This window comes from Panthera onca, chromosome F2 (genome assembly GCF_046562875.1).
Source record: "Panthera onca isolate mPanOnc1 chromosome F2, mPanOnc1 haplotype 2, whole genome shotgun sequence".
NCBI classification, from domain to species: domain Eukaryota; kingdom Metazoa; phylum Chordata; class Mammalia; order Carnivora; family Felidae; genus Panthera; species Panthera onca.
Genome location: NC_138356.1, coordinates 41,411,860 through 41,426,937, shown reverse-complemented (window position 1 = coordinate 41,426,937; position 15,078 = coordinate 41,411,860). Strand labels below are relative to the sequence as shown.

Below are 15,078 nucleotides of genomic sequence, written 5' to 3'. Positions count from 1 at the left end.
TCTGCCCCTCATTTGCCCGTGCTCTGTCTCTTTCTCAAAAATAAACAAAAAAACCGAAATCTTGCCATTTACAACGACATGGATGGAGCTAGAATGTATCATGCTAAGCGAAATAAGTCAATCAGAGAAAGACAAATACCTTATGATTTCACTCATATGTGGAATTTAAGAAACAAAACAGATGAATAAATGGGAAGGGGAGGAAAAAAGAGAAAGAAAAGAGGGAAACAAACCATAAGAGACTCTATTTTCTTTTTTTAAGTTTATTTTTGAGAGAGAAAGTGCATGCATGCATGCAGATGGGTGGGGGAGGGGCAGAGAGAGGGGATCTGAAATGGGCTCTGTGCTGTCAGCTGTGAGCCTGATAGGGGGCTTGAACCCATGAACTGTGACATCATGACATGAGCTGAAGTCGGTTGTTCAACCAACTGAGCCACCCAGGCACCCTGCATAAGAGACTCTTAATGATAAGAGAACAAAGCGTGGGTTGGCAGAGGGAGGTGAGTGGGAGATGGGCCAGGTGGGTGTTGGGGGTACTAAGGAGGGCACTTGTTGTGATGAGCACTGGATAGTGTATGAATCACTGAATTCTCCTGAAACCAATATTGCACTGTATGTTAACTAAAATCTAAAAAAAAATTGGGGAATATGAAATTAATGTTAAAAAAGAACTTAAAATGCTTTCACTGAAAAATTTGGTTTAGCTTTGTGATTATGGTGTTACAGTTAAATTTAATAATCTTTGCCTGTCAGTTTTTCCCCCATCTTAAAAATACTCTTAAGAGGGCAAGGTTGGGGCGCCTGGGTGGCTTAGTTGGTTGAGCATCCGGCTTCGGCTCAGGTCATGATCCCACAGTTTGTGAGTTCGAGCCCCACATCGGGCTCTGTGCTGACAGCTTAAAGCCTAGAGCTTGCTTCGAATTCTGTGTCTCCCTCTCTCTTTCTCTGCTCCTCTCCCGCTCATGCTCTGTCTCTCTCTCTCTCCTTCAAAAATAAATAAAAACATTAAAAAAAAAATTTTTTTTTTAAAAGAGGGCAAGGTTAACCTCTTCCTTTTTGAGAGAGGTGTTTTTTATTCCTTTAAGACATTTTTAAAAATTTATTTATTTGAGAGAGAGAGAGAGAGAGAGAGAGAGAGAGAGAGCATGAACTCATGCACAAGGTGGAGAAGGGCAGAGAGAGGGAGAGAGCAAAAATCCCAAGCAGACTCTGCACTTGTCAGTGCGGAACCCAGCGTGGGGCTTGAACTCATGAACTGTGAGATACGACCTGAACCAAAACCAAGAGTCTGTCGCTTAACCCACTGAGCCACCCAGGCACCCCAAGACATTTCTAATTTTATTTCTGTGAAGAGAAGATATCCATAGAAGAGTCAGTTGTAAAGTTGAACAGATAGAAGACTTTGCTTATGAAGTTTCTTATTAATTATTCTACTAGAAATTATAAAATGTTGGTAATTGTTGATAAGATGTTGGATCAGGAGTTAATTTTATTGAAGAAATCATTCTAATTTTTTGCCATAGTACTAAATAAAGTATTTTTTTGATTAACTAGATTTTTTTGCATTAAACAACAGTAATATTTAAATATTCAAACTGATTTTCAGGGGATGATGGTTATGAACAAATTTCCAGTGATGAAGATGGAATTGCTGACTTGGAACGTGAAACATTTAAGTATCCAAACTTTGATGTTGAATACACTGCTGAAGACTTAGCTTCAGTTCCTCCTATGACATATGATCCATATGATAGGGAACTTGTACCACTCTTATACTTCAGCTGTCCATACAAGACTACTTTTGAAATTGAAATCAGTAGGATGAAGGATCAAGGTCCAGATAAAGAAAATTCAGGGGCAGTAGAAGCCTCAGTGAAGTTAACTGAACTGTTAGATTTGTATCGGGAAGATAGAGGTGCAAAGTGGGTAACAGCTTTAGAAGAAATTCCAAGTTTAATAATAAAAGGATTAAGTTATTTGCAGTTGAAAAACACAAAACAAGACTCTCTTGACCAGTTGGTAGACTGGACCATGCAAGCTTTAAATTTACAAGTAGCTCTTCGCCAACCCATTGCCTTAAATGTCCGACAACTCAAAGCTGGGACCAAATTAGTGTCCTCACTAGCAGAATGTGGGGCTCAAGGAGTCATGGGACTGCTACAAGCAGGAGTAATCAATGGATTATTTGAGCTCCTGTTTGCTGATCATGTGTCATCTTCTCTTAAGTTAAATGCTTTTAAAGCTTTGGACAGTGTCATTAGTATGACAGAAGGAATGGAAGCTTTTTTAAGAGGTAGGCAGAATGAAAAAAGTGGCTATCAAAAACTTTTGGAGCTCATACTTTTAGATCAGACTGTGAGAGTTGTCACTGCTGGTTCCGCTATTCTTCAGAAGTGCCATTTCTATGAAATCTTGTCAGAGATTAAAAGACTTGGTGACCATTTAGCAGAGAAGACTTCATCTGTTCCTAACCACGGTGAACCTGATCATGACACAGATGCAGGACTTGAGAGAACAAACCCAGAATATGAAAATGAGGTAGAGGCTTCAATGGACATGGATCTTTTGGAATCCTCAAATATAAGTGAAGGGGAAATAGAAAAGCTTATTAACCTCCTGGAAGAAGTTTTCCATTTAATGGAAACTGCACCTCATACAATGATCCAGCCTCCTGTTAAGTCTTTCCCAACGATGGCACGTATTACTGGACCTCCAGAAAGGGATGACCCATACCCTGTTCTCTTTAGGTAAGACATTTTCAGTTTGGGAAAATACGTTTCACAAATCACTACAGGCAATTTTGTGTGATTGATTTTGGTTTTTCAAATCTGTCTGTAGGCAGTGCATATCTGTGTAAGAATACTCTATTTCAAAAGAGTGGTGAAACTGAGAAGTATGCTACGGTGGGAGAGCTGCATTTTATTAGTACTTAAACTAGTAATAGTCATTTAAGTTAAAGATAGTGATAGTTAACAACAGTGCTTACATAAGCATGTCTATGAGCAAGAATAAATGAGAAACTGTAGAGTTGCTTCTGGGAAGGTGGTACAAGAAGATGGCCCAGGAAGGAGAGAACTTTTCTGTGTGAACCTCTTTGTACTTTATCATTTTAATACATTGCAAGTTAAAGTTACATTTTACTAACTTAATTTTACAGACCTGGTTAAATGCTCACAGATTGAACCAGCCAGGTGCCCCTATCTAACTCTTTTTGTTGATAGAGTTTTGACATTATTAGGATCAGCACCCACAGTAGATTTTTAAATTTTGTTTTAATTTTTGATAATTTATTTTTTGGCATTTTGCTTGTAAATAATTTTGTAGCTAACGAGAAAATGGCATTTTAATTGTTATTCCTTATTTCGGTGATTAATTTTTCATTTGATTTAGGGCATACTGCATTAACAGAAAATGAGATGCTTAACCATTCTAAAATCTGTACATACCCATTCCTGTTTTTCGCTGAAACTATTAGATCTTGCCTTAGTTTGAGTTCTTACGGTAATAAAAGATGATAATGCTAGAGCAAGGTCTGGTAAGAGATGAGGTCAAGAGTACAAGTGTAGAGGTTTGGCTTTGAACAGGAGAAAGGAAATCTTATGTGTACAAATATAGATACATTTATAACATGGAGACAGTAAAAGAGCAAAGACACTTCACACTGACCCCTTTAGTTTTAATAAGAAAGGAGGTGAAGTCATGCACTGAGGATACCTGAGGGTAGTGACTTTAAGGAAGGGAGTGATGCTCTTAGTTACTGAGGGGAAACCAATAATTCAAGGCTTATTAAGTATTGTTTTCTCCTCTGTAACTGGAGAAGGTACATTTAGATATCAGACTTGAAATATAGGGCCTTGAATGCTGTGCTAAGGAATTTGGATTTTTTTTAGAATGTGGGAAACTCTTCACTGTTTCAGAGTAGTAGATCTGATCTGATCAAAATAGCATTCTAAGATCTTATGTTGTTAAGATATATTGCAATGGAAAAGAAATTGGAGTTAAGGAAGTAGATGAGCCAGTCTAGATTGTACTTTAAGTACTTACCAAATATAGTAGCACTTACAGGGAATGGAAAGACAAATATTGTGCTAATAGCAAGAGGGTTTTGAAAGAGCAGTTACTAGGACTTGGTGACTGGACCTAATAGCTAAGAGAAAGTGAGAAGGAGCCAAAGGTGTTTTGAGGTTTCTAGCTAGGGTACCTACTAGAACTGGGATTTTATTGATAGAACCTGGTAAATTAGGAGGGGCAATGAATTTTGAAAGGAGAAATAATTGCATTTTGGAGAGATTAGTTTGAAGTAATGCTTTCCTTCCAGAAAGAAAGCAGGTGTTCCCTGTAAACCATGTTGTTTGCGTGAACATTTTAGGCAAAGTGAGCATTCTTACCAATTGGGGGATGCAACCCTCCCCCTCCTCAAATCCGGGTTCCCAGATGCCAGCCAAGGACCAGCCTCAAAGAAGGCATTTCTAGTATATGTGCTGCCGAAGCGAGCACAAGAAGGCATTTCTAAGAGTAAGCAGTCTGAGGCCTGCAGTATTAACGGTTTCTGAACACTCCACAAAGTAGTTAAAAGATGCTCTTAGAGTATAGTGGTTCTGGGATTTTATCTTCTTGAGGATTCTGTTTGCTTTTGTAGTCAAGAAGTTACTGGGGGGTGTTTGTTATCCTGAAGTAGAAGCCTGCGTTAAAGGAGTAATATGAGGAAGCAATTGTATACTGTATGATTCCAAATACATGACATTCTGAAAAAGGCAAAACTATGTGGAGACAGTAAACAGATCAGCGATTGCCAGGGGTTGGAGGGAGGGAAATGGATAAATACATGGAGCACAGTATTTTTAGGACAACGCAGTAGCATTTGTGTCTATTTTGGGTAAGTTCATGCTTTTTTCTACTAAAAGTATGTATGCTAAAAAATGGTTCTTGGATTTGATAAAAGTGCTATATGATAGTATTAACTATTCAAATACTAAACATTGATAATTTTAATTTATTTACTCTAGTAGAAAGTACTAATTCAGATATACTACCTATAGTAAATCTGAATAAACTACATATTTTTTGTAGTACATGTATTATATTTTTCCTAGATACACTTAATTCAGATACACTGGTATATACCATGAGTAGAGGAAGACCATGGTGAAAAAGAAATATTTGACAAATGGCCTGGAAAGAACATCCAGAATTTAAAGTCAAGGTTGATTCTGGAAAGAGAAAACTTGTCCACAGTTATTTGTTGAACGTCCATTGAATGTTAGCTAGAAAAAAGCCTCACGCAATTTCACTTTTATTTGACCCAGTGGAGAGAAGACTTGCTGCTTGCATTATGTTCTTAAAGTAGTATATTGCTGAGGGTAAAGATTGTGGCCATTAACTTTTTTACCTCTCTCCTATCTAACGAATATTGAGTAAATGAAGAATGTTTTGCACTGACTTCACACGTATCAATTAATTTTTCTACAGGTATCTTCATAGTCATCACTTCTTGGAGTTAGTTACCTTGCTTCTGTCAATTCCAGTAACAAGTGCCCACCCTGGTGTGCTGCAAGCCACAAAAGATGTTTTAAAGTTTCTTGCACAGTCACAAAAGGGTCTTCTTTTTTTTATGTCGGAATATGAAGCAACAAATTTGTTGATCCGAGCTCTGTGTCACCTTTATGATCAAGATGAAGAGGAGGGTCTTCAGTCTGATGGTGTCATTGATGATGCGTTTGCCTTGTGGCTACAGGACTCAACACAGACATTGCAGTGTATTACAGAGCTCTTCAGCCATTTTCAGCGTTGCACAGCCAGTGAAGAAACTGACCATTCAGATCTCTTGGGAACCCTTCACAATCTTTATTTGATTACTTTTAACCCTGTGGGAAGATCAGCTGTTGGTCATGTTTTCAGTCTTGAGAAAAATCTCCAAAGTCTTATTACTCTAATGGAGTACTATTCCAAAGAAGCCTTAGGGTAATTTTCTTTTTACTTGTTAAATTTTTTATTATTCAGGAACACTGTGTCAGTAAAGGGCTAGTTTCTTAAAAGTAGGTGTTGCATTTGAAAGTAAAAACTGTAATTATTTTTTGACATAATACATAATTTGTTAATTAAGGATTGGTATGACAGAAATCTCTAAAATACAAGATGGCTATAAAGCAACGAAATGGATCTTTTTGCAGCTTCTTCCACTTTCCCCTTGGTGTTGACAAGACTGCAACTGTAGTACCCTTGCTAATTTGTGTGTAGAGTAATCCTAAGGCACCAAAATATATACTTGCAGAGTAATGAGGACTATCTTGCTGTCTTGAATTTTCCCTCACCTTTACACTGTGGTGCTCTGGTTTCAGAAGTACTTTGACTAAATGGATGTGGGGGATTTTAGAATGATACTAGTTTTCAAGAGCTGCCCTGGAGGGCAGAGGATTTTAGTGTCTGAGGAGGTAAACATGCTCTTCCTGGCTCATGTCATACAGAGCAGTGACATCCAGGTAGCTGGCCTCACAACAGGGTCTTGCTATGACTCCTTGAGTGATAGGTCTTTTGGCGGGGGGGGGGGGGGGGGGGGGGTGGGCTATGAAAGGCAAACACCATTGGCTTCCATGCCTAGCTCTACCTCAGCAGTTTCACAGTAGAAGACTGAGTGATGATGGCAGTAGATTGATTGTTCCTACTTATCTGGAGTGGACAAACGTTTTAAAGGAGACCATTGAAGTAGACTTCTGGATCTTTTATTGTTAATATTTCATTGTTCTTCCAATCTTATTTCTTAATAGAATTTCACTTTCTATTGTGATACATGTTCTTTGTTTATATACTTTTAAGTAGTGCTTTCAGGTGAATTGGAGGTGAATGTTAAAATCTGATTTCATGTCTTCAGGAAGTTAGTTATGTTTCATTGTAAAATTCCCTGGTCTCTTTAAAACCAAATAGAAAAAAAAAAGTGTTTAAAATTGTTCCTGGAAGAATTGTTTTCATACCAAAAACTTTAAAACCTTATTTTGTTTCAGTGATTCCAAGTCTAAGAAGTCAGTAGCTTATAATTATGCATGCATACTTATTTTGGTGGTGGTTCAGTCTTCCAGTGATGTCCAAATGCTAGAACAGCATGCAGCATCTCTCTTGAAGCTTTGTAAAGCAGATGAAAATAATGCTAAATTACAAGGTATGGTACTTGAAGTTGTTTAAGCATTTATGATATGTGAAGGGAAAAGTCTTTGAATATCTGTAATTAGTACTTTATCATGTTTTGATAATATACATAGTAATACGCTGTTATTGCCTCAGGGTACCCTATATGAAAGTGTTTTATATGGTGTTCTTAAAAAAATTTTTAGGAAGTTGTTGCAAGTACCTTTTCCTGGAAAATCATGGTAATTGGTGGTTGGTTGAAGTTACTAATCAAAATGGAAGAAGTAGCTTAAAGGTGAATTCAAAAGTTGAGTTTTGTGTATAGTTTGCATATGTGTGTGTTTTTCTATATATATCTCTAAGTATAACACTATTCTAAGTACAACTTAGAAATCTATTTGTCATTAACACATTGTGCTATCTTTAACAGTGAAAGATAGTGAATATGAACATTCTTTTCTTTTTTTAATAATTTTTTTTAAAGTTTATTTATTTATTTTGAGAGACAGAGAACATGAGCAGGGGTGGGGCAGAGAAAGAATCCCAAGCAGGCTCCGCACTGTCAGTGCAGAGCCCAGTGCAGGGTTCAAACCCGCAAACAGCGAGATCATGACCTGAGCCAAAATCAAGAGTCAGATGCTTAACCGACTGAGCCACCCAGGCACCCCGAGCATTATTTTCTAAAATATTTAAATGTATGTTGAGTGAAGTTTATGGCAAAGCTTATATGGGCAGTCCTGAAAAATCAAAGGTATTTAATCACAGTTTTTTATTATTTTGCTTTGATTTTTGGCTTTCTGACCTTACCAAATAGAAAATTTGAAAACATTGAGTAAATGCTATAAATAGCATGTGGCCTTTTTTCTTTTTAATCTTAAATTTTATGTGTGGTACTACCAGTAAAAGTTGGGTAGTAAATTCAGCTTCCCGTCTAGGAAATAGGTTTTTTCCCTGTAGTGTGCCTATATAAAAGGAGGTCACACAACATCTTCAAAGGTATTATTAATGCTTTACTACTTATTCTGGGTGATGGGTACACATATATGTTTTATTATTCCTTATATTTTTCATTGGGACAGTATATTCTGTATATATTGAAAGAGTTAATTTAAAAACACATAGGAAAAATACTCATGTGCATGGTTGTAATCCTCATGGAGGAGTGTGTAGAACCAAGGAGAGACATGACTATTTTGTTTCCTTTAGTTTTTCCTACAAAGTGTCTGGAACTGGCATATCACTTTTTACATTAGAATGTTTTTCTTAAAACATTTTTGGTGATAAAGTATAGGTATTATAGCGTAGCTTCTAGGAGAGGGTTTTTTTCTACATTATTCCACTCAGTTTTTTTAAGTATAATTGACACACAATGTTACATTAGTTTTAATTGTACAACATAGCGATTCCACAACTCTATAAGGTTATGCGATGCTCACTGCAAGTGTATCTATCATCTGTTACCATACAGTGCTATTATAATACCACTGACTATATTTCCTACACTGTATATTTCATCCCTGTGATTTATTCATACCATAACTGGAAGCCTTTACCTCCCACTCCACTTCACTCATTTTGCTCATCCTTCCACCCCCATCCTCTCTGGCAACCCACCAGTTTCTTCTCTATATTTATGGATCTGTTTTTTCTTTTTTTGTTTGTTCATTTTTTTTCTAGAAGAGTTTTAAATTCATTTGTGGTAGATGGTATATTTCACTTATAATTGTTTATAAGCAAAGTGTGTTATTATTTTGGGATGATAGTGATTATTTTTAATTTTATAAAGACAAATAAGGAAATTGATAAAATTTAAAATTCATGTTAAGAGAAAAGACACTCAGCAAATGTCTACCACTCCCCCAACAGGGTTGATCCTGTTGGAAATTAATATATTTTGTGCATGCTTTTTGGGGGGTGTGGGAGGCAGCAGTAGCATTAAGTGAATAAACACTATTTTATTATGTTAGTTTATAAAAAGTCTTTTATAAATCTTTTTAATGTTGTAAGTTGATGGTCCTGTTTAAGCATGTAAACACTTAAGTTTTCAGAAACCAAGTAACTAAGAATGGTCACTTCTTACTTCTAAACCAGTGTAGTAGTCCATTTACATTTCATGTTAAAACTTTTTTAAAAAAATTAGACATGAGCTCATCCCTGTATGAAGTTTAGATTATTGAAATCAGTATGAATCTGACAATGTTCTTTGGAAAAGAATACCTTTACTTCCTTTGTTATAAAGGCTTTTATTTTAAAATATTATATTATAAATGACCTCTTTGTTTTTAAGAACTTGGCAAGTGGCTTGAACCTCTGAAAAACCTTAGATTTGAAATTAACTGCATCCCAAACCTAATTGAATACGTTAAACAGGTAAGTAAAACCTAAAAGTACCTTGATTTTATGGAACTGCATGGTAGTGTATAGTAGTGTTACTTTAAATCATTTATGTAGATAATGCAGTAATTGTTAAGTATACTTGATTGATTTACTAGACTTTATGGGTGCAGATTCATACATATATGTAGATGGGTATGTGACGGTGTGTATATGGGAATACACATGCAGACAACCCTGTGTACTGTACTACTTTCCACTACCAGATTCTTTCATATTTTTTTTCTCAAATTGGAGTAATATCACTGCCATTTTGATGATATTTACAACAGTGTTTTAAAGTTAAGTAATTTAACATATAATTGTTTAAGTTAAACTTTAGTGAAAAAAGAACTTCCTTCAAAATTTTTAGGCAAAAATTGACAAGAGTCAATTCCAGATAAGCACAATGGGGACTAGTTATAAATTTGTTAATTTGGGATGGTCACATCTATAAGTAAAATATTCATGAAAGTTGAAAATCATAAAACTCATAATAGTACATTTGAAAAATTCATATACAATTCAAGTAATTAGTAATTAAAAATTCACTAAGATTGTTGTATTGTCAGTTTTAGAAGTTAGTGTAACATAGGAAGAAGGGCTAAAGGTGGTCATAGATGCATAAAAAGTTTAAGCTAAAAGAATGAACCTTGAATTATCTCCTCTTTCATTTAACAGGTAAACTCTGTGTATTTTTGTGTATGTGTGTGTGTAAAACATCTTGGTCTTGGAGTTGAAATGTGTTATTAAAATAACATACATGTATTTCTTTCTAATCTGGGTTTCTCTGCTTTAGATTTTTCTTTACTGACTTGTCTCCCTTATCTTCTCCTTTTACTCCATCTTTCCTAAGAGTACTTTAATCTCCTTTGGTGCCATCATATTCTTCTGTGTTCCTCACTCTATGCTTTGTATGACGTCTAGAGCTTCTCATTATATTCAGTCTTTTATTTGGCAGAAATATGATCATTTTTGGTCTGTAAATTTAAGTTGTCATGTATTCGGGGTACTTGTGTGTGGTCAGGAAAATATATAAGGAAACATCCAGTAAACATCAGATACTTGGGTACAAGATTTTAACCAGTAAGAAATTTAGTTCTAGAAATTTAAATTATGTGCTATAATTAAAGGAATTTTGACTTTTCTGTAAATCCTTATTCGTTAATTATACTTAATAATGAATGACTCTTATTCCAAGATATACCAAAAGCAGTTCATCTGAGACTGAAACTTCCCTTGGTGGCTCCATGCTGCCTTATGTAGTTTGTGGAATTATCATGGAAAGGCAGCAAGGAAGAAATCAGAGGAAAAGATGTAAGGTGAAAAATGTATAAGGGAAAGGAATTTTCTAATTTTTAAGTTCCTCCTCTGAGGTTTAGAAGCTGAAAGAGTAACATTTTTAAATGTTATTTTTTCTGAGGATTTTCAAACCATCTGTGCTTCTCTGTAGAAACTACAAAAACAGACATAACTATTGTCAGGAAACATGGCATGGGCAGGTGCTAAGGACATAGGCAACTGTATTTCTTTTTCCTTTAACCATGTCCTAACTGACCATCACAACTAGGTATCTATATTTAAGTGTATGATATATAGTGCTAAAACTTTCCTTGTTGCTTCCTCAGTTTTAAAAGAGGTTTAGTGCCCACAAGGCTCTGTAAAATCAGTTATTGCTTCATTTTTGGGAGGGAGGGTATTTAGAAAGACTATATGATAAAGAACTATTTTAAATTCTTAATACAAGGAGTCTCATTCAGTTTTGTATGTTACCTTTGTTTTTAATCAGCACTTTTTAATCTACTTGCACTTTGTAATTATTCATTTTATAAAATAACTTTTATAAACTTCATAAGCATTATTCATGTTTTACATTTAATTAAGATACTTAAAGTGTAAGTACTTACTATGAGATGTATTTTTAACTAATGCTTTCTTGGGAATTTTTTCTCAATTTGTATCAAAGCACCAAGAATTAAACTTTCTGTTCATTTTTATTTTTAAAGAATATCGATAATTTGATGACCCCAGAAGGAGTTGGCCTTACCACTGCCTTGCGTGTTCTCTGTAATGTCGCGTGTCCACCACCTCCTGTTGAAGGTAATATGGCTATTATACATTAAAAACTATTCTTAAGGCCTAGTATAAATGTCATTTATTAAATAAAATATTAAAAAATCTTAACTGATTATTAACATATAAGTAATTAGTTTTTTTTCCCCTTATCCTATATAAAGGTCAACAGAAAGACCTGAAATGGAATCTTGCCGTTATTCAGCTTTTTTCTGCTGAAGGAATGGACACCTTTATTCGGGTTCTACAAAAATTGAACAGTATTCTGACTCAGCCCTGGAGGCTCCATGTCAACATGGGGACTACCCTTCACAGAGTTACTACTATTTCAATGGCTCGCTGCACACTCACTCTTCTTAAAACTATGTTAACGGAACTCCTGAGAGGTGGATCCTTTGAGTTTAAGGACATGCGTGTTCCTTCAGCACTTGTGACTTTACACATGCTCCTGTGCTCTATCCCTCTCTCAGGTCGTTTGGATAGTGATGAACAGAAAATTCAAAATGATATCATTGATATCTTACTGACTTTTACACAAGGAGTTAATGAAAAACTCACAATCTCAGAAGAGACACTGGCCAATAATACTTGGTCTTTAATGTTAAAAGAAGTTCTTTCTTCAATCTTGAAGGTTCCTGAAGGATTTTTTTCTGGACTCATACTACTTTCAGAGCTGCTGCCTCTACCATTGCCCATGCAAACAACTCAGGTATCACTTCCATATAACATGCATCTTATAAATGACTGCAGTAACGCTTTAAAAAAAGCCAGTGATTTTGTTAAAAAAAAAACAAAACAAACCCACAACCCTCATCCCCTTCCCCTAAAAAAGACATAAAGTAACCGGATGAGGGTGAGATAAAACTGAAGCAAGTTGGTCATTAAAGAAATATGGGGGGCAACATTTTAATAAATTTTTGTTAATGTGAATTTTATTATGCTGTTATGTATACTTGTACTTTTGTTATTTTTAAATCCTTTTTTTCCCCTTTATCATGTGTTAGAATTTGCCATTAACTAGGTTGGTTCACCAATGGACTCTGTTCTACTGACTGCTAACCTGAGAACAATAAGATTTTCTAGATGAATTGAATTCAAGCAAATGTTTAATTGTATAATAGAAAAATGTTTTAAGCATGTGTTCTTTTCGTAACAGTTCTTCCTGAACAATTTTTGTGACTATAAATAAATATTAAAGAAAATCTACGTACACACACAATATACTTTTTTAACAGGTTATTGAGCCACATGATATATCAGTGGCACTCAACACCCGAAAATTGTGGAGCATGCACCTTCATGTTCAAGCAAAGTTGCTCCAAGAAATAGTTCGCTCTTTCTCTGGCACAACCTGCCAGCCCATTCAACATATGTTACGGCGTATTTGTGTTCAATTGTGTGATCTTGCCTCACCAACTGCACTTCTGATTATGAGAACTGTGTTGGATTTGATTGTAGAAGACTTGCAAAGGTATTAAACATTTTTTCCTCAAGTTATTTTTGACACATACATTTTTTTTCACTTAGAATGTGGAAACCAGGGTTTAGAATGCTCAGATAATATATGTGTGTGTGTGTGTATATATACATATATATATGTATATATATATATATGTGTGTGTACACATATACACAGGTATACATACACATTTGTGTATGTATATGAATATATGTAGATTGTTTTTAATTGGAAAACTTTATTTCACATGCAAGATACCTTGAAGGTCTTGATTTTGGGTGTTTAAAAGGTGAACTATAAAGTACTCTGATTTAAAAAAATATATATTGAAATCTGAATTTATAAAATTTTATAATAATTGTAAAATTCCAAAGAAGTCATAATATCCAAGGATTGAAATATTTTATACAAGATTTGTGTAAGATGATATGTGTTGGAAAATAAATATTAGTTAAATAATGCCTTAAAGTTAAGAATTTTGTTTACTAAATGTATTGATTTTATTTCAGCACTTCAGAAGATAAAGAAAAACAGTACACTAGCCAAACCACCAGGTTGCTTGCTCTTCTTGATGCTCTGGCTTCACACAAAGCTTGTAAATTAGCTATTTTGCATCTAATTAATGGAACTATTAAAGGTGATGAAAGATATGCAGAGATATTCCAGGATCTGTTAGCTTTGGTGCGGTCTCCTGGAGACAGTGTTATTCGCCAACAATGTGTTGAATATATCACATCCATTTTGCAGTCTCTCTGTGATCAGGTATTTATAGTTATTTTATAAATTCATTTTTTGTATATGGTTCCAAAGCTTCCCTTGATATAAATCTTGTCTGTGAACACAGAGATCTCATCTGTTTTATTATTCCTACTGTTGTTCGGGGAGATCTTGTTTGACCAGTGAACCAATAATAAAATGGTTTGGTGCTTCATAGCTTTCTTTGGGTTTGTACTTCACAGGTTTCTCTGAAGAGCTCTTTATGAGATTGCATCATTGGATAGTTACTTTATGTGCCACTATATTCGTTGGGGTTGGTTATGTCCAGCATGTTCATTTTCATTCCACTTATACACAGATTCATTCTTGAAATTTATAGCTTTGTGATTGGTTGAATTAATACCATGTGTTTTTTTGTTAGGACAACTTTTGAAGGTATCATAGGCTACTACAGTTTTAGTGTGTTTCCGACTACTCTCCTTACAGATGTTGACCAAAAGTAGTAGTATTTCTACCTTTGTGTATTATTGACTTCCAGTTTATAATTCCATGAGTTAATGAAAATTGTTTTAACTTTTAAATCTCATTGTGATTGAGATTTTTTAAGATTTCTATACCTAATGGTACTTAGCTTATCATAATGCTCCTGTCTAATCAGATGTGATTTTTTTCAGGCAGAATGTATATTTTTTAATATTTATTTATTTACTTAGAGAGACAGTGCACACGTGTGCACAAGCAGGGTGAGGGGCAGAGAGAGAGAGGGAGAGAAAGACTCCCAAGCAAAGCTCTATACTGTTAGTGCAGTCTGACGGGGAGCTTGATCTCACGAACTCTGAGATTGTGACCTGAGCCAAAATCAAGAGTTGGATTCTTAATCAGCTGAGCCACCCAGGTGCCCCCAGGCAGAATATTTTTAATAGGATCCCATGTTGGAAGATTATCTTTATTCAGCTGACAAAAATCCAGTTTGGTTACATTTAACACCTAAGAAGGAGCATTTTTGGTGTGACTTGTTCTCACAAAAAGAGGACCTGGTAGAATATAGTTTTGGACCTGGCAGAGAGGATATTTTAAGTCCTTATACCCTAAAGTGTCCATTTGACTGGTGTTTGTTATATAACCCAGGTCAGGTTTTATGACTAATCTGAATGACACCATAGCACCATAGCTGCCCTGATCACGTAAACCTCATTCTTTGTAACCCATGTTGAATACTAGTTTACAGTATGTTGAAGTGATTAAAGGCAATGAGACATCCCTAAAAATGTTTCTGTAAAATCTACTTTATTTACTTCTATAAAAAGAGTGGTGAGAGTTTTTAGTTATTGTTGGTT

The 15,078-nt window shown here is 35.2% G+C and overlaps 1 protein-coding gene across 3 annotated transcripts in view; it reads left to right on the top strand.

Annotated features, from left to right (window-relative positions):
• The window catches only part of VIRMA (vir like m6A methyltransferase associated), a 58,578-nt gene that overhangs the window by 22,104 nt on the left and 21,396 nt on the right, over positions 1-15,078 (top strand). For all 3 annotated transcript variants that reach the window (XM_060610923.2, XM_060610924.2, XM_060610922.2), the window contains exons 8-15: positions 1,607-2,747; positions 5,470-5,961; positions 6,999-7,153; positions 9,407-9,489; positions 11,499-11,592; positions 11,730-12,274; positions 12,801-13,036; positions 13,534-13,786. In XM_060610923.2, coding sequence (XP_060466906.1) covers positions 1,607-2,747; positions 5,470-5,961; positions 6,999-7,153; positions 9,407-9,489; positions 11,499-11,592; positions 11,730-12,274; positions 12,801-13,036; positions 13,534-13,786 — 2,999 coding nt within the window. The remainder of the gene's footprint in view (positions 1-1,606; positions 2,748-5,469; positions 5,962-6,998; positions 7,154-9,406; positions 9,490-11,498; positions 11,593-11,729; positions 12,275-12,800; positions 13,037-13,533; positions 13,787-15,078) is intronic.